The sequence below is a fragment of the Propithecus coquereli genome, unplaced genomic scaffold, assembly GCF_000956105.1.
Source record: "Propithecus coquereli isolate 6110/MARCELLA unplaced genomic scaffold, Pcoq_1.0 Scaffold127, whole genome shotgun sequence".
In the NCBI taxonomy this organism is placed as follows: Eukaryota; Metazoa; Chordata; class Mammalia; order Primates; family Indriidae; genus Propithecus; species Propithecus coquereli.
In genome coordinates, this window is record NW_012136858.1 from 4,591,722 (window position 1) to 4,619,705 (window position 27,984).

Genomic DNA, 27,984 nt, shown 5'->3' on the forward strand with positions numbered 1-27,984 from the left:
CGGGCGGGTTCGTCTCTATGACCACAGGCGGTCCCGGGTGTCTTGCGGAGGGGGCGCGCGTCAGTTCCGCGCGGGGCTGTCGGGGAACCATGGCTGCCCCGAGAGGTGAGGCCGGGGTCCCCGGGGTGGGGACTGCGCGGGGGGGGCGGCAGCGCACCCTCGGCGCCTGCGGGGCTTCGGTCCCGGGCTGAGGCGACGGGCTTCAGGAGTTGGTGTGGAGCCGCTCTCTGGCTGCGGGGCAGCGCGGGCAGCCGGCCTCCCACTGCGGCTGCCTTCCCGCGGCGGACTCTGCGCGGGGCAGGTCGGTGGTCCGAGACTGCACTTGGCTCCACTAGCTGGTAGCGGGTGGGAACCCAATTCTGCCCGGGCGGGGCTGCGGCAGACCCGGAGAGGGGCCTGGGCACAGGTCCTGGGCTGGCCCCGCCTAACCCAGCGGGAGGCTGGACAGTTCTCCGTGCTCGCCCGGGCCACAGCGGCTTCGGTCTCAACTCTGCCTCCTGCCCTGCAGATGCTCAGAGACTTAAAGGCATGCTCTAGGTGCAGAGCCCAGGCGGCGGCTGGCCCATATAATAGCCACTACTAACATCACTGGGGCATTAAAACAGCACTGAAATCTGCAGAGATAGAGAAAGCAGTCGTTAACAGAGTTCCTCCCGAGGAAAATACTGTATGTGGTTGGTTAGAAAGAACACTTAGATAATTGGGGTGGAAGGTGAGATCCACAACCCTCCTCCCAGGAATGGCACATTTGGGTAATAATATTTGGTGACTAATTGCCGTTTAAAGAGGGTGAGTCTAATTAACTCTGCAGCAGCACTTTTGTTTTGCCAAGCGGTGTATGTTAAGTTGAGACCAGAGCTGAATGCTGGGACTATAGAGCAGTAGCTAGGTGAGGTTGGGTGACATCCGGATTCTTTCTCCACCCTTCCACAATAGAGCACTTAGCTTCACCTTTGGATAAATGCTGAACAAATATTTAAGGAATATCTTTTTGCGTGGGTGCCAAATTATTTTCCTCGTTGGGGAGCCCACATTTATGATCAGGCCTTGCCCAAGGGCATTGTCTGTAGTTGCATATGCCTCTCCGTATGTATTCTCCCATTTCAACAAGTCCAACTTTAAGAGACTTTTTGTAGCAACACAGGACATAAAGGAAAACATAGAATTGTTTTGATAACTAACATAGAATGGAGACAGCAAAATTAATGAACGAAACTTAAAAATTACAGAAGTCAAACCATTACCTGAAATAGCTGAAATTTACAGATTTAGGCTTATTGCCAGGACATATTTGTTGTGCCTTAGTTGTGTCACAAGTCTTATATGACCAATAGAAATGTATAATCCTAACAAAATTGCAGCTTCCATAGCTTACTGATATTCACAAAGGATTTATCTGGGACTTCCTGAATTTCCAAGTTTTCAGGTATTACAAATAATGTCCCCCATAAAATATAGTAAAATATAACTTCAAACTGTTTCTTTTGGGGGACATTTTCCAGACAGAAACAAATATGTGGGAGCTAATGGGAACTTTAGAAGAAGCAGAGAAAAATGCAGGTTTAAGATGTGACTGCCAGTTGAGTTATGGGTTAGGTTTGTAGTTACCAGCTTTGGGCATGATTTGAATTCTTGGCAAAATTTAAAGTGATTACATATCATGGACTTTTGATATTACCCTGAAAAAATTGAAATTGCTAATAATTGAAATTTTATACTAGAAAATTTGTGAATGGAGTGAAGAAGAAATATTTTGATCCAATATTAAACTGAAATGTCAGAGAAAATCATGGTTAAAAACATTCAGTATGTTTTAAAATTTGAAATATGTTTTAAAAATGATATTCCATATCAAAGTCTAATATGTTTTGCAAATATCTAAACTTATTATTCTTCCACTTAGATCAGTAGTTATTTTCAAGCATATAATATATATTCCCATGTAATCACATGGAAATACGTATTTTTTTCAAGTTGATGACAAAATAATATTATGGGTTAGAATATGTTTGTAGGCCATAAATATTTGTTTTAGTGTTTAAATATTCACTTTGTTGTTTTGGGAGTCAGGAACCTATACAATAGCTAAAGTAGTAGCTAAGGTAGTTTTTAGTTGGTAGTCCTAACCTCTCTTATTTATGAAGGTGTTAGTAATCTAGAACATGGATTGGCAAACTTTTTCTGTAAAGGGCTGGATGGTCTCTTGTCATAACTGTTCAACTCTGCTGTTGTAGGGGAAAAAGTAGCCCAGATGATTTGAAACCCAATTATTATGGCTATGTTCCAATAAAACTTTATTCATGGACACTAAAATTTGAATTTTGTATAATTTTCACATATCACAAAATGTTATTTAAATTTTTTTCCAACTATTTAAAAGTGTAAAACTATTCTGAGCTCACAGGCCTTATAAAAATGAGGGACAAGTATAGTTTGCTCACCCCTGAACGAGAAGATGGGAAGTGCCTTCTCCTTTGCTGACTCATTAAAAGGTTATTGCTGTTTTTTTTTTTTGACAGAGTCTCACTGCTCTGTTGCCCTGGGTGGAGTACAGTGGTGTCATTGTAGCTCACTGCAACCTCAAACTCCTGGGCTCAAGCAATCCTCTTGCCTCAGCTTCCCCAGTAGCTGGGACTACAGGCTTGAGCCACACACAACGCCTGGCCAATTTTTCTATTTTTAGTATAGATGGGGTCTCGCTCTTGCTCAGGCTGAGCTCAAGCAATCCACCAGCCTCGGCCTCCCAGAGTGCTAGGCTTATAGGTGTGAGCCACTGTGCCCAGCCTTTTTTTTTTTTGAAACAGGGTCTATCTCTGTCGTCATGGCTAGAACGCTGAGTAGAGTGCAGTGGTGTCATCATAGCTCACTGCAACCTTCAACTATTGGGCCCAAGCCATCCTCCTGTAACTGCCTAAACATTCTTTCTAAAAGGTCTGAGGAGCCAAAAAGCAATTTTATATAAGAGGAAGTGAAGGAGATCACTACAATACTTCCTTTGTTCTAAAACTGTTCTACACAAAGAAACAATGTATGACTTCAAAAGTAAACAGCAGCCAGGCATGGTGGAATGCACTCAACCACATTGTATATTTCCTGTATTTTAAGTTTTATAGAGCTGTGTTCTTAATATTCTTTTTTGTGTTAGGAATTGCTTTTCTATAATGCAATGAAATGAGAGGCTAGGTGTAATTTGTTTTCTATCATGGTAAAATTCTATGTTAAGTCCCATTTTTATTACTCAATTATTTCTTTTCTTTCTGCTGTCTTTAAATTAGAATATACATTGCTGCAATTGCTTTCATTCTGCTTTCCTGCTTTGCATTTACAAGTTTGTAATCATAAAGATACTTAAAATATGCAATTTATAACATACTAGATTCAGTATGCCACGCAGTTTTGCAATTGGGGCACTCCTTAGGAACAAAATCTCTGCCTAACTCGTTGATATTTAAAGTCGGCTGTGGTTTGTGTAGGTGTGTTTGTGTTCATGTAATTGGAAAGTATTGTTTTGAAACAAATTTTTAAATGTCATGGGGTTTAAAAAATATTTTGTGCTTGAAATTGGAAAGTATTTTGGGCTGTAACTAGTTCATTAACTTTTATCTACATAATATTGTCTACTAAATAACATCTTTGTTGCACATATTTTCCAGAAAGTGTCAGTTTATTATTCAAGTTATACTGCTTGGCAGTGATGACCCTGATGGCCGCAGCTTATACCATAGCTTTAAGATACACAAGGACATCAGACAAAGAACTCTACTTTTCAACCACAGCCGTGTGTATCACAGAAGTTATAAAGTTATTGCTAAGTGTGGGAATTTTAGCTAAGTGAGTATAAATACTTTTAGTGTGTTACATTATTGCTTTTCCACTTAGTTATTTTCTTTATTAGAAAATTCAGGCTATGTCTTTATATGTGTTTAATTGCTCTAGAGCAGTATTTCTCAACAAGGAGTGATTTTGTCCCTCAGGAATATTTTTTGGTTGTTACAACCTGGGGGATGCTACTGGCATCTGGTGGATAGAGGCCAAGAATGCTGCTAAACATCCTACAATGCACAGAATAGGCCCCACGACAGGAATTATCTAGCCCCAAATGTCAGTAATGCTGAAGCTGAAGAACCCTGCTCTAGAGCAGGGCTTGGCAAACTATGTCCTAGGGGCCAAATCCACCTTGCTGACTAGTTTTGTTGCAACGGAGATTGAATGGTTCGCAAACCCTAAAATATTTATTATTTAGGCCTTACAGAAAAAAATTGCTGACCTCTGTTTTAGAGGAGTATAATAATAAAGATTTCTTGAGTGTTTCCTGTGTTCCTAGTATTCCTTGAGTGCTAGGTATTGTGCTAAGTGCTTTTCATGAATTTTCTCATTTAGCCCTTATACATTTTCGAGGTAAGTACTATAATTACCCCATTTTGTCACTACAGCATCTGAGGTTCCTCAAGATCACACTGTTAATATGTGGCAGCACAGGGCTTTGAATTAGGAATATCATATAAGCATTGTTTTAGCTAAGGATGCAGTATAAGAGAGGGTTAAGAATAGGGACTTTGTAGTGAGACAGACATAATTTTAATCTTATACTGGGATAATGGCTTTATACTTGCTTCTTAACCTGTCTAAGCTTTAGTTTCTAAATTTTTTTAATTGGAGAAAATAATATGGGGTGGTAAAAATTAATAAAATCCTGTAAATACTTGGAGAAAGATTTATGAGATGGGGACCCATTTGAGTCATTGGGGCAGGTAAGAATTCAAATAGGTTTCAAGGTGTGTGTTGGAGAGAGAGGGGAAGCAGAGAGGAATAGTGTATGTGTAGCCTTTTACCTAGAAACAGACAAAGTGACATTTAAACATTTCTAAGTTCATTTAAAAATATTTATTGAATACATCCTGTGTGACAGTTTTTATATTAGGTCCTGGATATATAGGCGTGAATGAAATAGATATGGTCTCTGCTTGCTTGGAGGTTAGGTTTAGTGGAAGAGACAGAAAATAAACCAGCAAACATACACATGATTTCAAATGATCATGCGAAAAAGAATACTTCTAAAAATGGTTTGGGGAGGGAGAAAAGAAGAGAAAAATAACTTGAGACTGGATGGTAGAAAGTTTCCATACTTTGAGTTTAAAATTTATCTTGTAGGCAGAGATACTGTGGCATCCTAACTTGCAAGTAGGATAACGTATTAGACCCTTCATAGTTTCTTATTTAACAAGATTAATTTTTCTGAAACAAGAAGGCAGAACAGTTATCATGTTCAGCCTCAGCTGGGAATGTGTGTTGGGTGAATCAAATTTTTTACGGCTATTTGCATGACCGTAAAAGTGTTGCAAGTATTGATTTGGGGGTTACAAATAAATTTTAGTGAGTAGGAGAATTCACACATTCAGGCTGTGAATAATGAGGATCAATTAGAGTAGGTGAGGGGAAGGTAGGTATCAAGAATCCAATCTGTGTTTCCCAGTGTAAACAACTGGGCAGATAGTGTTGTTTATTTTTTTTCTGAGACAGGAAGAAAAAACAGAGTTGGGAGAAGATATCAACAGTTTGATTTTGGGTAGGTATAATGTAAGTTTTTAATGCCTTGAGATATCCAAATGTGCATGGAGAGTAAGCAGTTGTATTAAATGGGTCTGGAACTCAGAAGAGAGGTCTGGGCTAGAAACATAAGTTTGGGAGTTCTTAATACATAAAAGTGTATAATCTTATGGGATTAGAAGAGATTGTTAAAGGATAGTGATCTTGTAAAAGTATTCTTATTCGCATTGTCATTTAACTCCATATACCTGAAAGATTACTGTTTTCTAGACAGGATAACTGGAAACTCTGGAACTAATACAAAAAGGGACACATAGTAGGTGTTAATGGAAAAGAAGCCAAACTCTATAAAATAATTTTAAAGAGATTTATTCTGAGCCAAATTTGAGGACCATGACCCAGAGCCACACCCTAGAAGCCTTGAACAAGTGTACTCTGTGGGTGGGTTACAGTTTGGTTTTATACATTGCAGGGAGACAGGGGTTACAGGTAAAGTCATAAATCAATACGCGGGAGGCATACCTTGGTTTGGCTAGAAAAGGTGAGCCATCTCGAAGCGGGGGCTTACAGGTTATAGGTGGGTGGAAAGATTCTTTGACTTGGAATTGGTTAAAGACCTGAAGCTTTGCCTAAAGGCTTGGAATGTTTTAAGAAAAGGAGGTCTGTTAATCTGAGACAAGCCACAGGACATTTGTTGTGTGAATTGAGGACCCACAGGTGTGTCTTGGATACCCTTAGGCCTGTTAATGGATTTGAGGTGGTAGAGGGTTTCTGTAACTAGGGAATCCTATTTGGACAGAAATCATGATGGCAATTTAGGTCAAATGGCTGAGAAGCCATTGTCTTTGGTTCTTTCTCTTCCCTTTTATGGCCTTCCCTGGGGTAGTAGTAGAGGGGTTGCATGCCCTGAATCGTGGGTATCTTTACATCCACACTAGTATGGTAAAACCTTTGTGGGCTGAAGGGTATAACTGGCTTCCTAAAACATTGGAAGACAATAGGGCTAATCCCAATCCCAAATCTTTTCTTTGTTCTAGTTATTTGCTGTGGTTTGGGGTTTGTTTTCCCTACCAAAACTCATATTGAAATTTGATCTCCAGAGTGGCAGTGTTGGGGGATGGGGCCAATTGGTAAGTGTTTGGGCTACGGGTGGATCCCTCATGAATGGCTTGGTGCTGTTCTTGTGGTAGTGAGTTCTGGCTTTCAGGAGACTAGATTAGTTCTTGCAAGAATGGATTAGTTCCAGAGAGACCAGGTTGTTATAAAGTCAGGATGCCCCTCAGGTTCCCTTCTCTTTGCACGTGCCTCTTCCCCGTGGACTACTCTGCTGTGTTGTGACGCAGCAGGAAAGCCCTCACAGGAAGCCAGGGACATGCCCTTGAACTTCTCAGCCTGCAGAACTGTGAGCTAACCTCTTTTCTTTATAAATTACCCAGTCTCAGGTATTTTTTTATAGCAACACAAAACAGACTAAGATAATGTTTATAATAATTAAAAAACTAATTAAAAATTATAAATGCAATTTACTTGAAATTTTTAGAATATTTAACTTCTCAGAAGAAATATAGACTTGCTTCAGTGAAGAGAACCTGATATATACTGGGGCAACAAAGATTATGGATTTCCTTTTTGTATTCAGAAAAAAAGTAAAATCACATTTCTTTCAGGGTGTGGCAAAAGAACAGAGGGCAGAGATGCATACCTTGGTGTGGTCTCTAAGAAAACTGGGCAATAAATACGAGGACACCATTTAAAATATGTTATTGCTATAAGTTAAAATTCCCATAAAAAAACAAAGAATAATGTCCCTTTTGGGGACTGTTGTGAAAAATGCATTTTTGAAAACCTGATGGGCAGACACCTTCTTTTCTTTAGAAAGAAAATAACTATGCTCTGTAGAATACCAGCTGTTAATGGTTGTCAAAATGTGTTAATGTAAAGTGCCAGACATCCTCCTTTAAGATTGCAGCAACTAAATTTGTTGCCTTCAGTCATTCAGGGTTGTTGCTATTGAGACTGGCAGGCTGCCAGAGAGTGACAGTAGTAAGGAGACATTCTTTCATGTCCTGCCTTAGAAACAGGTGAGGGAAACATGCAGGTAAATACAGCTAATTTTCATTTCATTCTTGTGCAGGTTCAGTATCCCTTATCCAAAATGCTTGGGACCAGAAGTGTTTTAGATTTCAGAATTTTTTGGATTTTGGAATATTTGCATTAATATTAGTTTGGGTTGCCGGGGATGGACACGCTTGAAGCTTGGACTTGTGGGGAGAGGGGGGGGCAAGGAAACATACGTAACCTAAACATCTGTACCCCCATAATATGCTGAAATAAGAAAAAAAAAATATTAGTTTGGGTTGAGCATCCCAAACCTGAAAAATCTGAAATCCGAGCATTTCATTTGAGCATCATGTCAGCACTCAGAAAGTTTCAGATTTTGGTGCATTTTGGATTTCAAAGTTTGGATTTGGGATGCTCAACCTGTATCTCCATTTTAGTCGTAGCTATTATTTCCTCTTCTTTGATGAGAAATCTTAGGCTGAGGCAAGTTTTAATTTGCCAAAGATACCTACAAAGTAATTGGCAGTGATAGAATTAGAAGACAAGTTTCTTATCTCTAATTTTTAAATTATGGATTTTTCAGAACAATGAAATAATTGAGCAGTTTTTTGATTAGTATTGTTAGACGTTTATGTAGTTTCCAATAATTTTATTTTTTATTTTTTTATCTTAAACTTTTTATCTCCAAGTGTAAACTTTTTACCATGTGTTTTAATTTGGGCTCCTACAATAAAATACAGAATGAATGGCTTCAGCAACAAACATTTATTCCTCATAGTTCTGGAGGCTAGAAGGTCTAAGAACAAGAGGCCAGCAGATTAGGTGTCTGGTGAGGGCCCTCTTCCTACTTTGCTGACAGCTGCCTTTTTGATGTGTCTTCAACTGATGGAGAAAGAGAGAACTATGGCCTCTTCCTCTTCTAAGGCACTAATCCCATCATGGGGATTCCACTCTCATAACCTCACCTAAACTTAAGACCCACCTCCAAATACTATCACATTGGGGATTAGGGCTTCAACATATGAATTTTAGGGGGGAACACAAACATTTGGTCCACAGCATATGACACATACAATAAAACATGTATAGTTTATTATATTATCTCTATGTGTGTATTTGTGTGCATGTATATAATTTTTTCCTGATTTGAGAGTAAGATTTACACAAAATGCCCCTTTGTCCTTAATATTCTTCAATGCATATTTCCTAAAAACAAGGACATTGTATTATATAATCACAATACAATTATCAAAATTGAGACATCAATACTGATATAGCACTACTATCCAATCCACAGACCTCAGATAAATTTTGCCAATTGCCCCACTAATGTCCTTTATAGCAAAATAATTATTTTTTTGGACTTCAATTCACTCCAGGAACACAGTTTGCATTTAATTGTCATGTTTCTAGCTTCCTTTAATCTGGAACAGTTCCTCCATCTTTCTTTTTTTCATGTCTTTGACATTGTTGGTGAGCATAGGCCATTTATTTTGTAGAACATCCCTCAAATTATGTTTATTGATTGCTTATTATTAAATTTAGGGTTTTTTTTTTGTCAGGAATATCATAGAAATATGTCCCTTTCAGTGCGGCATATCATGATGTACATGAAATCTGTTTGTCCTATTATTGGTGATTTAACTTTGATTTCCTAAGGTAGTACTTAATAGGCATTCCACATAATGTGACCAGTTTCCTCTTTGTTATTAATAAGTATCTTGTGGAGAGATACTTTGAGACTAGGTAAATATCCTTTTCTCATCACACTTTCACCCACTAGTTCTGTTGTCCATTAATGTTGTCAAATGGTAATTTCCTAATATTCCACCATTACTTATACGTTTGTTGGCATTCTACTCGAAAGAGCTTTCCCTTTTCTCTCTCCCTTTCTCTATTTATATGAACACGGGTGGACTCATGGATTATTTTATTGTATAGGTTAGAATCCATTATTATTGTTATTTTGATGCTCAAACTCTTCTAGATTTGGAGTGGGAGCTCCTTCAAGCTTCCTCCTGTTTTTATTTATTTATTTATTTACTTATTATCATCAATCTTTTTTTTTTTTGAGACAGAGTCTCACTCTTTTTGCCTAGGCTAGAGTGCCGTGGCATCAGCCTAGCTCACAGCAACTTCAAACTCCTGGGCTCAAGCGATCCTCCTGCCTCAGGCTCCTGGGTAGCTGGGACTACAGGCATGCGCCACCATGCACGGCTAATTTTTTCTATATATATTTTTAGTTGTCCAGCCAATTTCTTTCTATTTTTAGTAGAGATGGGGTCTCGCTCTTGCTCAGGCTGGTCTCAGAACTCCTGACCTTGAGCGATCCACCCGCCTTGGCCTCCCAGAGTGTTAGGATTTCAGGCGTGAGCTACCACACCCGGCCATCATTAATCTTTAAACAGTTTCTTTTTAGCATAGCAAGATGTTCTGGGCTTATCTTGTACTTTCCCTGCCCCAACCCTGAAATCATACAGTACTTCAACTAGCCCTTGTTCCTGTTTTTTTTTTTTTTTTGCCAGAATGGTATTTAGAAACGAGAATGTAGGCACTAGATGTACACATTGCTATTGCAATATTATTACTTCTAGACCCTTTTAACAGAGCTAGGAAATATGCATGTGGATACATACATACCTATTTTTATCTAGTTCTCCCTCTCTGTGTGTATGTGTGTGTATAACAGTAAGTTACATATTGATTGATACCTACAATTGTGATCTAACACCACAGGGTTCATTCTCACCTTCCCCTTACCCATATTTGTTCCTTTTCCAGTGGTGAGGAGCCTAGAGTCCATTATACTCAAGAGATTTATTTGCTCAATCTTAGGATACATAAGTGGTTTTAGAATTTCTAATATATACCTGTGGAAAAAAAAACCTACTAACTGAAAGTTCAGTATTTGTATGTAGGTCTTTTTGCTTTTGGTTTTAAAGCATACAGTAAAAACACTGTATTTTAGAATACTTGGGTTAGTTCTCTTTTTCTCTTTCAGTGTAATTTTGTTATTCATTTCAAATACTGACAGGTTTTCTTGGTTTCTGTTTGTACTTAATTTGAGATTTCCTCATCCTTGTTGATTTTACTTACAATTTCCAGGAATTTTTAGAGTATGAAATTATACTTATTTCAATCAGAAGTTAGAACTGCAAGAAAAAAGGAGGGCGTGGGAAGAAATTAATGGATGGCTACTTTACTTTGATATATATGGTTTATATGGTCAAACTGGTGAATTTTAGTTATGTGCAAGAGATTGCTGGGCACTGTGTGTGATAAACACTGAACACACTACTCCAGTTTATTTTTTTTTTTAACACTTAAATATTTTATTTAGAGGTGGTTTCTTGTCAGTACATAGAAAGCTGTCTCATTATTTTTAAAAGCTGCATGGTATTCCATTATATGGATGTATCATATATACCAGTCTCTACTGATGGACATTTGGGTTGTTTCTAGTTTTCTACTAAACAAAGATATAATAATTACCTCTGTACATACACTGTTGTGCACATGTGTGAGTATATCAGATCACTTTTAAATTGAAAAGAAAATTAGTAAATCCTGTTTGTGGGGAAGGGGCACATTAGCAGTTTGATGTTGCCAAAGCTCTGACTGTGAATAAGGTGATTTTTTTTTTTTAATATTTGAATTTTAAGTTACCAGTTTCCAAGCTGTATTTTTTTTTTTTTTTTTTTTTTTGAGACAGAGTCTCACTGTGTTGCCTGGGCTAGAGTGCCGTGGTGTCATCCTAGCTCACAGTAACCTCAAACTCCTGGGCTCAAGCGATCCTCCTGCCTCAGCCTCCCAAGTAGCTGGGACTACAGGCACGCGCCACCATGCCCGGCTAATTTTTTCTATATATTTTTAGTTGTCCAATTAATTTCTTTCTAATTTTAGTAGAGACGGGGTCTCACTCTTGCTCAGGCTGGTCTCGAACTCCTGAACTCAAACAATCCGCCCGCCTCGGCCTCCCAGAGAGCTAGGATTACAGGCGTGAGCCACCGCGCCCGGCCTCCAAACTGTATTTTGATTGAAATATAAAACAATACATTTAAAAAATATTTTGTTTTTTCATAAAACTAATTACTATTGCAATTTGCTGGAAAATTGCTGTTAGCTATATGCTTTACTAAACCCTGTGACAGCTATTAACACTAACAGTTTAGATTTAAATCTGTCATTGGTGATATGAAGAAGAGGAAGTGAAAACACTTTTACATCGCCTTTGAACAAAGTCGACTTTTTATTGTTTGCTGTTCACCACAGTCTCTAAAGACTTAGCAACCCTAGCAGGATGTGTAAATATTAATGGACATATACTTTGGGTGTGTTTAGTAACAAACCAAATGTATATTGACTTCGAATTCCATGTCCATATTAAAACTAGAGAAAATTCTTTTACTGTTTCATACTATCATCTAGAATAGTTATGTAGCTGTCAAATATGTATGTTATAGATTATCCAGCCCTGTTTATTTCGCCTCTGAGTTTCTATTTTCACTACCATTTTATACCTGTGTTATAATGGGTCCAGGGTCTTGAGAGGAAGTAAAAATCAGGTACCTCGTATGATGGGTATTTTCGTCCTCAAATGGACCTCATTATTGGTTTTTATGCCTAGCCCCTCAAAGTCTTTTATGCAAGTTAATTATAGTTAACTTTGCAGATGATAAGAAATTTGTAAACAAAATTTAAATTTCTTAAGCTCATGAGTAACTTCTGCTGTGTTCCATTTTGCACAGTGCCTTAGTAACCTAGCCAAGGATTTTATGCCTCCTAGTAGTTCTCGTCAGATCAGGAGCTGGAAGAATGAGGCCTACTTTTGACCAAACATAGGTCAGAAAGAATTGGTTTCCGCTGGTTGATAGGAAATTTAGGGGGGGAGGCAGCAGCGGAATCTTTCTGCAATCAACATGGAGGCAGGTAACCAAAGGTTGCACATAGATTCTATTTCAATAATAAGAATCAAATGAATTGTTCAAATAGAAAATTTAATGAAAAAAGACTATTATCTAAAAAAAATTTAATATACGCTTTTGATTATACATGTTCTTTCTCTTATCTAGCAGTGTCATTTACATAATTACATGTGTTTTTGACAAAAGGTGCTCATTAAGGTGCTTGTGATTTGATTTCGAAGAAAATATAAGTTCAGGACAATGGAAGAAAAAATACCCTTTGGTTTTTATGTGTTCCTTTTTATAGTATATTTAAGGCTGCAGTATATTTAGAACTGATCCATTATTTCTGTCTCCTTAATATTAAAACAAAAGGACAGATGATCACTAGTGTTTTATGGAAGATATATTGCTCTTGTTACTTTTATATAACTTCAGTGAGTAAAGCTAAATACAGGTTTTAAGTGCAGTATTCTAAATATGTTAACTTAAGCAGGATTTAATTTGATTAATACTGAAATCATTTACCCCCTTCTTTAAAACTGTGTGTGATAAGATTCCCACTTTTTTTTTCACACCTCTTAAATCTACTTTCTGATGCTTTTCTTATCCTTGAGCTTTTGTTCTTTTAGTATCCTCTGCTATTTTTTTGTAAGTCATTTCAAAGTATCTTACTTGTAATTATATAATATTCATAATTCCATGGTACTACAGTGACCCTTGAACTCTCCAGCAATTAACATTCTGTATACCTTGGCTTCTCTAGTGTCTACATTAGAGAAGGAACCAGAAAAAGATACTTAAGACTTCCTGGCAGTGAATAGCTCCTATGCATCCAAGAAAAAGGATATGGCCAAAAGAGACAAAGGCCTGAAGGTTAATCCTGACACACTGTACTTTACTGGTTTGCCAAGCTAAAGGGAAGAGTCTTCAGATTGGCTGCTAAGTTGTTTCATAAGCCTTCTTTTTAATGTGAAAGCAGAAAAGTGAGGGAGAGGAGGTAAGAGAAAAGAAAAGTGACAGGAGTAAAGGGACCACAGCAACCTTGATTATTAGGGCATGTATGGTGGTTATTTGGAATAGCAATTGGATCCTTAAGTAGCTCATGTTCCGACACGGCAAAGAGATCAACTCTCTTCTCTAGATAGCCAAAAAAAAAATGTTATTTGATACCACTGAAGGCATATAATATCTTTAAGAGGTGGAGGTAAAATGGCATTGCCCATAGCTGCGGATTAAGGAAAGGGTAAATAGCCATTATACTGTAGCCTTTGATGGTTCAGCTTGAAGAATCTCACGTGGGAGATAAATGGTTACGGGAGGAGGCGGAGTGTGGGGATGGGAACAAACAGTACCTCTCAGTAGTTCTTTTAGGGTGCTACCCTGAAGATAATATGTCAGTGTGTAAGTCAGCATTTTAGAAGGGCATGAAACGTAAAAGTACAGTGAGAGCAGTATCTTGTATTTCACACAATCTATAACATTTATAGCTATGCTACATATGATACTGACTAGTGATAACTATGATAATAAAGAAAATGTTCAATTATGTTTTCTAATACATCACCTTGTTAAGGTGATTCTTTGGGTTGGACCCCTGTGATTCTTTTTAATTTTAATCTCTTTCTGTCTTTTTTCTTCAATTTTACGATTGAGGGGAAAACATTCTTGAAAATTATTTATACTCTGTTTAAGATGTCAGGAAAATATATAGAACATCTTAGATTTGTGTCAAGCAGTTAAAAAAAAAAGAATGCCAAATGTCAGTTTAATGAGCCAATCTTAAGACACATGAAAAACTCTAGTACATAGATTTTTCAGTGAAGCAATCTTTTTGGTTTTCTTTCCCTCTTCTGATAATTCCCCCTACCAGACTGTGTGCATTACTTTTCAGCATATATATTTAACACCGTGGTGTGGAAGGGTTTTGGATTTGGTAACAGAAAAAGATCTAACTAAGAAGGATGTCTTTTGTTTCTGTGGCCTAGGCTAAATTTCCTGTCTTCTTAATGAACCATTTTCTTCGGGGTGGAATGTTCTGCAGTGAATAAATAGGCATAGGTAGTCAATTTGACATCATGGACTTTTTGTTCCTTCTTAGAACTTAAGATACTTATTTTTGCAGTATTTAAATATGAAAAAATTCAGCTGACAACTGTTGATTCTAATGTATTAAACCAACAATATAGAGTTCAGTGTGAATATCAAACTCTGAGCTGAAATAGAGCTATCTCACCAACAAAGTATGATGGTCCTCTTAAGGATATTGTTGAGTTGCAGTTAGGACCATTTTGATAAAGCACTTTTTGGGGGTATTGATGCTTATTATAAAACATTGTTTTATTTTTATTTTCAGGAAATAGCTGAGCTGATTTATAATTGGGGAAATAGGAGCCAGATTAGCCAGTTCCTCCTGAGCAAAACTAAGAGCAGTAAAGAGCATGCATAATCAATATGTAGTCCAGTAGTAAACTTTATGTACATCACAGAAAGATTTACTTTTGTTGGGATTAGTAACTTATTCAGATTTCCCACAGAATTATAGAGATAAGTTTTATGAGAATATCCTTATATAAAGATTTATTGTATATTTCATAAACACTGAATTCATTTACAAATAATACTGACCTGAATCACTTTATTTCTAACCCAAGTAACTCCCTTAACTACCAAAGCCTTTTTCTTCTGTTTGCAATTAAATCTATTGTAATTTTTAAAAACTTAAACAATAGATATACAACCTGATTAAAAAGTAATCAGAGTGATCTTGGTGCAATACAGTTGAAGTGGCAGGGGATTAATTTTTTATAGGTAGTACCAGCAATTCTGGTTTCCTGACCTCATTATTTAATATACTCAAAAACTCCTGGAGCTTTGACCAGAGGTTGACAGTGGAAAACCGAGTTGTTTGTCATATATTCCCAAAAAGAACTTGTAATTTTTTTATGAGATCATTGGTATGTTTTTTTAATAAATCTAAAATTAGTTGGGAATTATTAGAAAACAAGTTTGCCATTACATCATGGACTTAACACAGTATACTTGTCCTGTGTATGAAGGAATTTTATTAAAAGAATGCTCTTTAATTTTCTTCCTCACCCTTCTATTTCCCCCTTTTGTTTCCATTCCCCCTTTTGTTTCCAAAGAGAAACTGGTAGTCTGGATAGATTCAAGGCATCTTTAAGAGAAAATGTCTTGAGGAGCCCCAAGGAACTGATGAAGTTAAGTGTGCCATCGTTAGTGTATGCTGTTCAGAACAACATGGCTTTCCTAGCTCTCAGCAATCTGGATGCAGCAGTGTACCAGGTAAGTGGAGTTGATGATATTGAGAAGCACATTATCTTTTATGATGAAAAGATTTTTTATTAACTCTTTCTCACATTATCAAATATTTTTCTCAATTCTATGAATTACATCAGAAATAATGTATTTGTGTCAGACTAGTATTAACTGAATTTATTAATTCATCATTTTGTTTCTAGGTGACCTACCAATTGAAGATTCCCTGTACTGCTTTATGTACTGTTTTAATGTTAAATCGGACACTCAGCAAATTACAGTGGATATCAGTTTTTATGCTGTGTGGTGGAGTGACACTTGTACAGTGGAAGCCAGCCCAAGCTACAAAAATTGTGGTAAGAAACAAAATGCATACTGTAACTAAAATGGGAAACTTCCTTAAGTCTTATACACTTCAGTCACATTAATGCATCCAGCATGAGTACATTTCTTTGATTTAAAATAACTTTTGCCTTCTAGATATGCTTTTTTTCCCCTTAGCATACTATTATTAAGGACAGTACTTATTGGCTTTCTGTTTCTTTGAGGAGTGTGTGCATAAAATGTGTTAGAGATGGAAGTTACCTTAGATGTGTAGTGTATTGCACACCTTTGCTTTATGGATGACAAAATTGAAGTCCAAAGACGTGATGTTACTTGTCCAAAGTTATTACACAGTTATTAGTTAATAGCTAATGTGTGACTAAAACTGTGCCAACTTCCATACAGTGTATATCTTCAGAACTTCTAGACCTCTTTTAGACATCTTCTTAGAAACACTGGGCAAGGTTTTCTCCATCTGTTTTTCATCTCCCTCAACTTGGTCTCTTATACTTTGGCATATATTCCCACTGTCAGTGATAGGGAAGACAGGGAAAAAGTCTTCTTACTGATAATTGATAATGAAAATAGGGCAAAGAATACCCTTTACTTGTTTCAGTTTTTAAGAGTTAATATTAAGGTACATACCTGATTTTTTAAAAAAATATATTATATGCCTCAATCAGTTATTTCCCCAAAGAGAAATAGGAAGTTGAATGCTAGTGAATGGGCTTTCTGAAGGTCAGGGGTTTCCCTCTACAGTGGACTATGGACTCTCACTTTTTGCAAATGCACCATGGTTCTCTTAGGAAGAGAAGGCAGCTAGGAATTTACAGAGAACTTGTGAAAGTTAAGAAGTCTGTTCTTCTTTAGTAGTTACTCTCTAGCTTGGTGGAGAAATGTTTTTGTTTTCAGAAAGTGCGTTTTAGACTAATATTTATTGTCTTCAGATGTGGAAGCATGCTCATATTCTTGGTGACAAAGCATTTATTAAACATGCACTGCACATTTCACTCAGTTGTAGACCTTCAGAGAAATAACTTGTTTGGCAAGTGAGTAAAACACTTAAAAGTTAAATATGAGTGTTAAGTAACATTTTACACCATTAGAAAAGATGTTAGGCCCACCCTACATAGGTAACGTATGTGAAAAGCTATGCTAAAGCGTATCCTACTTTGGGGTCCCTCTGGGAAGTTTTTTCATACTTTAAACAGAGTGTAGCTTCTTGTAACTGCCTTTCATTGTTCTTTGTTTTCGACAGAATAACTCAAATCCCTACTAAGTCCATAGGATGATCCTGCGAATGTTTGAGGACAGCATCACATCTCTACCCTCCAGGTCCCTTCCCTCCCCATTTACACAACCCTATTGTTTCTTTCTAAATATGGTTTCTAGACAGAGACTTTCCAGTCCCTGCTTCTTGCCCCTATACTTTGTCTTGTATTTCTCTTCTAGATGCATTCATCTGTCATTGTTTCTCAGTATGTCCTAAGACTTCACACTAACTCCAGATGTTGCCTGGAGTAGTGTGAAGTACATCTTGGTAATCACCCCCTTGTTCTGAATACTAGAGACTTGTTAAATCAGCATAAGATTATACAGTCATACATTGTTTAATGATGGGTGTAGTTCAGAGTTCCGAGAAATCATTAGGTAATTGCATTATTGTGTGAACATCATAAAGTGTACTTACACAAACCTAGATAGTATTGCCTATTGCTCCTAAGCTACAAACCTGTATAGCATGTAACTGTACTGAATACTGCAGGCAACTATAACACAATGGTATTTGTGTATCTAAACACAAAACAGGTACAGTAAAAATATAGTCTTATAATCTTATGGGACCACTGTTCTACATGTGGTCTGTCACTGACTGAAATGTCATTATGTGGTACATGACCGTTATTAGTTGTTTTTTGGAGGGAGACAGGGTATCTATTCTGTAGTTGATTATACACAACTACGTGTAGCTGTGTCACATAGTTTGTCTCAAATGTGTCTTGGATAGTAGGCTTATTCTAAAGCAAAATGTAGGATGTTTTTGTATTTATTAAGCTCATCTTGTTAGCTGTGGGTCATTGCCCAGCCCCTTGAGTGCTTTCCAGTTCTTATACATTATTAGCTGCTTCTTTGATTATTATGTTTTCTAGAGTCAACAAATATATCTTCTGGGTGTTTACTGAAAATTTTAGACAAAGTTCTATGGCTATGATTTTAGACCTCTCTGTAGCTTGATTTTTTTCTTGCTTACTAAACATCTATCATCTCTCACAGTTTTTATTAGTCAGGAATTTGAGGGTGCTTTAGCTATGTGGTTCTGGCTTGAGGTTTCATAAAGTTGCAGTCAAGATATTGGTTAGGAGGCCAGGCGCGGTGGCTCACGCCTGTAATCCTAGCACTCTGGGAGGCCGAGGCGGGCGGATTGTTTGAGCTCAGGAGTTCGAGACCAGCCTGAGCAAGAGCGAGACCCCGTCTCTACTAAAAATAGAAAGAAAATTAATTGGACAACTAAAAATATATAGAAAAAATTAGCCGGGCATGGTGGCACATGCCTGTAGTCCCAGCTACTCGGGAGGCTGAGGCAGGAGGATTGCTTGAGCCCAGGAGTTTGAGGTTGCTGTGAGCTAGGCTGACGCCACGGCACTCACTCTAGCCCGGGAAAAGAGTGAGACTCTGTCTCAAAAAAAAAAAGATATTGGTTAGGGCTGCAGTCATCTGAAGGCTTGACTAGGGCTGGAAGATCTGTTGTTTTTTGTTCTTTCACATCAGATGGGTAATGTGCTAACATCGTAACATCTGACATGTGTGAACATCCAGTCATCACACTGATCAGCTACAAAAGGATCTGTGTTTAAGGTGGCTCATTCATATGCCTGGCAAGTTAGTATTGGTTGCTGGTCTAGTTTGACTTAGTTCTATTAGTTTGCATTTTTCTGTATGAGCATTCACTCTTTTATGAATAAACTATTTCAGCCTCACTACATTTCTGTCTTGTCTACAAAGATATGCAAATCTGTCAAGTTTCTTGCCAAACATCTCTATGGAATTCCCCTCATCACTTAACACTAGGAATACTTTCAGTAAGGAACTTTGGTATGTTTCACTCTTAGGGAAGCCACACTATTTTTCAATGATGACTTTTAAACTTTTTAAGTTCTTCAAATCATCTGTTAATTCTATTCTAACATTTTCCTAGTAATCAAGGTAATAGTAATCACTATATGGCACTAAATACTAGCATTATTGTGCTTTATATATGCTCACCAAGTTTCCTTGGTAAAGAGACTTTTGAATTTATTTAGTTAGGGATTCTTATAAGAGCAAACCAGATGTCTTGGACTTCAGTCCCTTTTTAAATATGTTTATTATTTAAATATTATTCAAAAAGAAAATGGAAACTAGATTCTTGCCATCTAACAGTACATTATCTAGCTCAAGAAACATACTCTTTTCTTCCTGAGTAAACATACTTTTAAGACCACCTTTAATGTTTTAAAGTATTTTTGTAAGCCTCTACTTATTCTGAGTCTTCAACTTCTTGCTACTATTCTTAAATTCCTGGTTAGATTCCTCTTGGTGATCTGCAGTTCCTGTAAAATTAGAATTCAGTGAGGATGCTCTTATTTATTCATGATCATTTATGTATTCTTTTATTCTTCATCAGAACCTCATAGTTTTCTTCAGTACCTCTTAATCACTCCTGAACTGTTTTTTCGTAAGCCATGCAATTCTAACTTGAAGTTTTATATTTTTGAATTTTGATTTATTCAAGACTGAAACACATGTCTCTTAACTGTGCTGTGTTTGGCTATTACTCATGCTAAGATGGTATGGTTGCTTTATTCCCAAGTTTTCATCACACACACTTCATCACCCTGTAGTTTCTTATCAAATCAGAATCAAGTCTAGAGAACCAGTTTCCATCACAATTTTTCTAAACTGTAGAGAGATTAAAATGGCAGGAAAGAAAGTCAAGAATTTATCAGATACTCTTTTTTAGCAGCTTGAGCTTCCTAGAAGATGTTGAGATAGGTGAAATCTCACACTATGATTTTCTTCTTATATCTATGGCAGTCTTGACATTTGTATTAGGCAAGTATCCATGTTAATCATTTGTAGTCTGCAGCAGTTCTCCAACTTTAATGTACACAGAATCAACTGAAGGTTAAACACACTGCTGGACCCATCGCTATAGCTTCAGTAAGTCTAGGGTAGAGCCTGACAGTTTTCATTTCTAACAAATTCCCAGGTGCTGCAGCTAGTCTAAGGACCATACTTTGAGAAGCACTGGTCTATAATATCTTCTGTTTCTCCTTTTATCTTCATGCAAACATTTTAGACCAAGATTTCCCTCTCGGGTACTTCACATAAAGTAGTACCCTCCTTACATCAGGCTTATTTATTTTGAACAAGGTATATGCTTTCTTGTCATATTACAGTCCTGAGTCTCAACCCTCTAATTTCTTTGATACTACTGAGATAGTATTTCTCTCTCAGGAAAGACTGACAAAAGCTTCTGATGGTTAGTTTAGAGAAGAAAGAAGAAAAAGTTCAAACAGTAGGTTGGGGCCCCTATCTATGCATCTGTTAGCACTTGTCTCACAGTACTATGCCTATATATACTTGTCAGTTTCTCCTATGCATGAAACTGTTTAAGAACCAGAGCTGTATATCAATCATCTTTATGCATTTAGTATGTGTCTTAGTCCATTTTCTGCTGTTAGAATACCACAGACTAAGTAATTCATAAAGAACAGAAGTTTATTTGGCTCACAGTTCTGGAGGCTTGGAAGTCCAAGAGCATACTGTTGGCATCCGGTGAGGGTCATCCTATGGTGGAAGGTGGAGGTGAGCCCACAAGACAGAGAGGAAAGTGGGCTGAACTCATCCTTTTTATCAAGTACCTACTCCCTCAATAATTGATTCCTTTGCTAATGGTGTTAATGCCTTCATGAGCCCTCATGACATAGTCACCTCTTAAATGTCCCACCTTTTAATACTATTATGATGGCAGTTAAATCTCAATATGAGTTATAGAGTGGACACTCAAAATATTTAATACAGCAGTATATAAACACAATCTGGTACACAGAAGGTACACTATAAATATTTGATAAAAATTGAATAAAGTAGAGAGTCTTAGAAGCCAGCACTTCATCCTGTAGGTGATGGGGAATAAATAAGTTATTGTTTCCAGGATTGATGCTATAAGGACTTGAGTTAGGGTGATGGCAAAAATTAAAATTAAGAAGCAGTCTGACTATGCAAAACTCTACGCTAGAGTGTTTATGTACATGTTATATTAAGCATATACTAGGGCTGTGATTTGAGGGGCACATTTTTAACTTAAGTGCTCTGGTTAATTTCTGGAATGGTCTTTTATTTGGTCTTGTCTTATTCTGTAGAATATCTGTGTCTGTTATGGAACATACTTTTAGTAAGGCTATAACACAGATATTTGTATTCATTTGTTTGTATTCTTAGATAAATTCTATTTATTAGTCACTAAAAATAACCTTTAAAAATTAATATTGCAGGTGGAACAGAATCCATTATTAGGGTTTGGTGCTATAGCTATTGCTGTGTTGTGCTCAGGATTTGCAGGTAAATCATAAAAACATCATTTTATTCTTTTGTCATATTTTTTGAAAAATCACACTTTAAATACAGATTAAGTTTATCTTGTTTTATCATTTTATTCTCATTAAAAAGATTTATCTTCTTACTTATATTTAGTTCTGTGTCAGCTGTTTTTCTAGTAAATGTGTAGCATTGTTTAACTCAGTTCAGACCTCAGTCCTAATTCATACTTGCAGTTATCTAAAAATGTACTTGTTACTCTTGACCATCTCAATCCAGCCAAGAACCCAAAAGTAAATGAAAAAAGACCTCTGAAAATGGAGGAAATTAGCTTTCAGAAAGCTCAAATACCTCTTTCCATTTTTCTGGAACTGGCACTACCCTCAAGTTAGATCCTAATGCTTTAGGTTGTTAATGTTACCAGTTCAGTATCTGTTTTTTCCTATAATCCTAAGTCTTTCCTCTGCTTTAACAGGTTGGGAGCTAGGGAGTAGGAAGAAGAGATGGGTATGAAGTACCTTAGAACAGTGGTCCTCAACCTTTTTGGCACCAGGGACCTGTTTCATGGAAGACAGTTTTTCCACAGACTGGGATTGGGGGATGGTTTGGGGATAATTCAAGCATGTTACATTTATTGTGCAGTCAAACCTCTCTGCTAATAATAATCTGTATTTGTAGGTCCTCCCAGTGCTAGCATCACAGCCTCAGCTCCACCTCAGATCATCAGGTGTTAGATTCTCATAAGGAGTGTGCAACGTAGATCCCTCGCATGCGCAGTTTACAGTAGGGTTCATGCTCCTATGAGAATCTAATGGCACCCCTGATCTGACAGGAGGCGGAGCTTATGCGGTGATGTGAGTAATGGGGAGTGGCTGTAAATACAGATGAAGCTTCACTCCTGCTGCTCACCTCCTGCTGAACGGCCTAGTTCCTAACAGGCCACAGACCAGTACCAGTCTGTAGCCCAGGGGTTGGGGACCACAGCCTTAGAAGACCTAATACATAAAAGTAACAGCCAAAAAGGGAGGGAAGACAACACAAAATTGCCAATATCAAAAAAAAACCATGGAAGTCTGGATTTGTATATGTAGGGATGAGCACTCCTCCAATGAATCAAGAAAAGATAAAAAAGTATGAATGTGTTTGGGCTCAATGGCTCATCCCTGTAATCCTAGCACTCTGGGAGGCCAAGGCTGGAGGACTGCTTGAGCTCAGGAATTCGAGACCAGCCTGAGCAACAGCAAGATCCTGTCTTTACTAAAAATAGAAAAATTAGCAGGATGTCCTGGTGTGTGCCTGTAGTCCCCACTACTTGGGAGATCTGAGCCCAGAAGTTTGAGGTTGCAGTGAGCTACAGTGATGCCACTGCAGTCTATCGAGGGGGAGAGAGTGAGACTCTCTTAAAAAAAAAAAAAAATATGAATTTAAACATAACATAGGAAATGTGTTTTTAAAATAGCTCCAACAAAGATGAAACTTAAAGCTCTTTTTAGTAAACAGTATATTAGTTATACCTATATGTCTTTATTTATCTTTATTCGTGCCTATTTCAAGTTAGGGCTGTTTATTTTTGACTAGGAAAGTAGGCTGATAGGGAAGTAAAATATTGTTTGTAAATGAGATGTCTTACAAGAGGGGAAAATCTAAATTTAGAAATATACTTAGTAATGATAGCATCATGCTAACCTTGGTACCTAAACCAAAAAATTAGGAACAAAAATTGAGTTACCCCCAAAATAATATACTATTTGATTTTTAAAAATATTTTTGAACAGTTACATGCTTTTGTCCAACATTGTATTTAGTTCAGCCTTTCAGTACACAACTGAGGAAATTGAGGGTGGTTAGAGTAATTCAGCACTGAATAGTTAAATGGTTTTCCCAGATGGTAAAATCAAAGGTGGAGATAAGAATAGCTATTTTATGTTTGTCTGCATTCTTTGAGTCTAACAGAGGTTAATCAAAAACAGTCTTGCTTTTCATTAGACTTTTTAGTTGGTAAGTACTGTAGCGGCAATTCCTAAGTCTTTAACTAACATGGTATTTATAATTAAAATCTTTAATGTCCATGTTAAACATGCATTCATTTTAAGTATAAAACTTGTAGCAGTGGTATCTGACTTTTGCGGGGGGGTGTCATGTACTACTTTGGAGTATCTTAAAAAAAAAATCTAAAGACCCTCAATCCTAGAAAAATGCACATACACACACAGTTTACTATCTAGTTGGGGAGTTCATGGTCCTTCTGACATTGTGTGTGAACTTGGCTTGTGGAACATTGCTTTAAAGGAAACTCAGTGAGTTCTATTTACATTTTCTTTTGGTTGCATTACTCTGAAAAAATTCCAAGTGGTTATTATATAGGTTATTTTGCAAAGTTAGGAGTATTCATTACTAGGCAGATATTACAGAGATGTAACTAAAATAATTCACTCTAATAGTGTAAGCTTTCCAGCTGACCACAGAAGTCATTTATTGGTATTAAGTACCAGAGAGCTTTTGTGATCTTATTGCTATAATAAAGATAGAATCTGTTCTTAATAATTTAACAATCTCCTGTTAAATGTAGCTTATAAAGTTCCCACTTGGTTATTAATCTATACACTTCGTAAAAATGCAAACTAGAAATGTTCAGTGTGCCATATGTTACAACCTACGTAATAAATACACATTTAACTAATGTAAAGTATGTTTGTTCCCCAAATCATATACTTTAGGGCATTGTTCTAAATGAAAGCCATTTTAAATTAATTTATAATAATCTTAATATTTGCATTTCTAATTTTCTTTCAGGAGTATATTTTGAAAAAGTATTAAAGAGTTCAGACACTTCTCTTTGGGTGAGAAACATTCAAATGTATCTATCAGGGATTATTGTGACATTAACTGTCGTCTACTTGTCAGATGGAGCTGAAATTCAAGAAAAAGGATTTTTCTATGGTTACACATATTATGTCTGGTTTGTCATCTGTAAGTATCCAGGAATTAAAGGTTCTGAGTTAGATCTGTTTTTCTTAAGTTAGATGCCCATTTTAAGCCGTTATAGCATTGTCGAAATTATTCCTTTGATACTATGAATATCAGTTTGAAAATGTAATTTTGGTTTTATTGACTTACTTTTGATTGTGAAGGCAAAATTGCTTTGGGATAGCTATGCCACAAAAGTATCTAATGTGTTAGCAATAAATGTGTACAATTTAGTAGTAGACCACATAGCCCTTTGGGCATTGTTTTGGAAAAACAATGTTATATAGGAACTACTACTCAATTTTAGTATAAACTCTCTCAGATGACTGCTCTAAGGAAAATAGTATTTTCCTTTTCCTAGGTAAATTAGTATGGCATCTCTGGGGATGAAAATTGCCTCACCGTTATGGAATGTTTCATTTATTTGAGTGTTAAGATTTTATTTCTTTCTGTATACAAGTTCTTGCAAGTGTTGGAGGCCTCTACACTTCTGTTGTGGTTAAGTACACAGACAACATCATGAAAGGCTTTTCTGCAGCAGCAGCCATTGTCCTTTCTACCATTTCTTCAGTGATGCTGTTTGGATTACAGATAAGTATGTTTCAGTTTGTATCAAGTTGTTAACATGGAAGAGCTTCACACTTCCATGATTCATTTCGTCTCTTATTAAAAATGGCAGTTGGCCATAGTGTTTGTAGAAATTCCTAGTTTTGTTACAGTTTATTCCATAAGTGCAGTTCATAGTTGTGTGTAGTGTGGCTAAGCAGTATTTAGGTTGATTACATGGTCCTAGCACTTAAGCTGAGGAATGCTGATTCTATGTGAAAGTGAGGAAGCTACCCTAAAAAGATTTTTTGTAGGTATTAGATACAGGACAACTTGAGTGATTCTGGGTGAATATAGTACGATGAGGTACTCAAGGAAATAAATGTTAAGGACTTTAGGAAATGATTACTTTCAGCAATTGAATTAAACTATCTAGGCTTATTATTTAGAAGAAAACAGAAAACATATTTTATTCCCCTTAGCTTGTACCTTCCTGTTTTGAATTTGGGTGTGAGTTGGTTTTGAAAATACAATCCAAATGTAGATTTTGTCTTTTATAAAGATGCCTTTGTCTCATTTAATATGTAATTAATACAAAACTCATTACTGTAGCTGGCATTCTGGCACCAGTGCTATGCTAGTCCTTCTATTAATAATATAATTTTCCAAACTCAGATCCAGCATTAAGTTGGCATCTGGTTTATTTAGGCAATGATACTGACTTAGCATTTTAGTGTGTTTTTCTGGTATAATTATTTTCTTTACTGATCAATTATACCATAAACTAATATATGAAGAATATCTACATTAAATAACAGAAATAGACCTGGCCTATATTACATTTCATTTTTATTTTTTAAGACAAGGTCTTGCTCTATTACCTGGTTTAGAGTGCAGTGGTATCACTATAGCTCACTGCAACTTCAAACTCCTGGGTTGGAGATCCTCAGCCTCCTGAGTAGCTGGGACTACAGGTGTGCACCACCACGTCTGGCTAATTTTTTTTTTTTTTTTGTAGAGATGGGGTCTTGCTATTGCCCAGGCTGGTCTCAAACTCCTGCTGGGCCTCCTGAAGTGCTAGGAATATAGGCATGAGCCAGTGTGCCTGGCCCACATTTCATTTTTAAATTGACTCCTGTTATAAATGGAAATAGAGGAATCCTAATGTTGCAGAAATCCTGGAAAACCATTTTATAGTATGGCTCAAATCTTAACCTGTACCATTTATTGGTTGTACAACCTTAGGGGAAGTTATATAACCCGTGTGTCACCTAGCTCCTAGGGTTGTTTTCAGGTGATGTGCATAAAATAGTACCTGGTACATAGTAAGTAATCTGCATATGACTAACCACTTACCATTTCAGTATTAGGTATTTATAGGCCCTCCCTTAGATATTTTTCTTATCTGATTTGGGTGAACTTTTAATTGTAGTTCTGATCCATCCTTATGTTCAACGAAATCCTATGCCTTTGCTCCTAAGGCATATTTAGGAAGCATATAAAATGCTGTTGGTTAATGTCCTGTATTACTGATGGTCAGTTAGAATACCTTAGCAATCTGTCAGTTAACTATTTAGATCTAAGTTTTTATTCCACCTTCCCTTTTTCAAAGCTAGTCTTTTCTAGTTAGGGGTGAACTAAAATCATAGCTTGATATCATTTCTCTTCATGCCATTTTTTTAAAGCTATTAAGACTGTGCCATTGTACTCCATATAGAATATGGTTCAGTTTTGAAAGAATATACAGTTGTGACATAAGCATTTATTTACATAATGCTTACCTGGCAAGTTGGGACAAGTTACAATTCAGTTTCTTGGTATCCTGAAGATGGAAAAAAGGTTAAGACTAGAAGGAAATAATTTAATTTTATTCAATAAATTACTACCTTATCTCCTATTCACAAATCTTCAATGGTTTGAGTAATCGGTCACCTAACTCTGAATTTCGCTCAACTATCTTTTACCCTAAACCTTCACAGGTTTCTCTGATATCATGGAAAAGTCACATTCCACTGCATTTTCTTTCGTATTTATATTTTTTATTTTATACTTATATGTATCTTAAAAATTTACATATTTAATAGGGAAGTTAGTATGTGTCAGAGTGGTCTAAGATAGGCATACTCCTGTTCTGAAAGCATGTAGTCTATGATCAACACTCCCTTGATTTTACCACTTATTTTTTTGGCTAGAATGGATGACCTTTCTAAACCTTATGATCATAAAAACAGAACATTTAGCTTCATTTCCCATGTGATCTGACAGTGTAAACACACAATTTTAAAAGTTTTTTCAAAATCTTATACTGATCATTGTTAATGGAGTTTAAAAGACACAAATATAACAAATACAGATAAAGGTTTGTTTTTTGTTTTTCAGCACTCACCTTCGCTTTGGGTACCCTTCTTGTATGTGTTTCCATATATCTCTATGGATTACCCAGACAAGATACTACATCCATCCAACAAGGAGAAACAGCTTCAAAAGAGAGAGTCATTGGTGTGTGATTTCAGCTTCCAGTGAGATTTCTACTAAGACTAAACCATTTGCATTAAACTAGAGCCTTAAGTCAATCCCAGAAGGTAGCTTAAACAAAAACAACAAATTAACTGATGGCATAAGAAAGCTATCTGAGTGAATTGCTAATACAGAGATTTAATATGGAACTGTTTGGGTCAAGCTGTTGTTTCAGAATGAATTTTATTATTGTATATATATATATAATGTACATAAAAAGTATGGAGTGATACGGTATTAAAAAAAATAATGTGAGGCT

At 36.7% G+C, this 27,984-nt stretch overlaps 1 protein-coding gene across 1 annotated transcript; it reads left to right on the top strand.

Annotated features, from left to right (window-relative positions):
• The first annotated feature begins 23 nt into the window (after positions 1–23).
• Positions 24–27,952, top strand: SLC35A1 (solute carrier family 35 (CMP-sialic acid transporter), member A1). Its single transcript, XM_012638224.1, has 8 exons — positions 24–105; positions 3,654–3,831; positions 15,659–15,818; positions 15,995–16,147; positions 21,653–21,719; positions 24,489–24,665; positions 25,123–25,257; positions 27,588–27,952. The coding sequence occupies exons 1-8, from the start codon at positions 90–92 to the stop codon at positions 27,713–27,715; spliced, it is 1,014 nt and encodes a 337-aa protein (XP_012493678.1). The 5' UTR covers positions 24–89; the 3' UTR covers positions 27,716–27,952.
• The last annotated feature ends 32 nt before the right edge of the window (positions 27,953–27,984 follow it).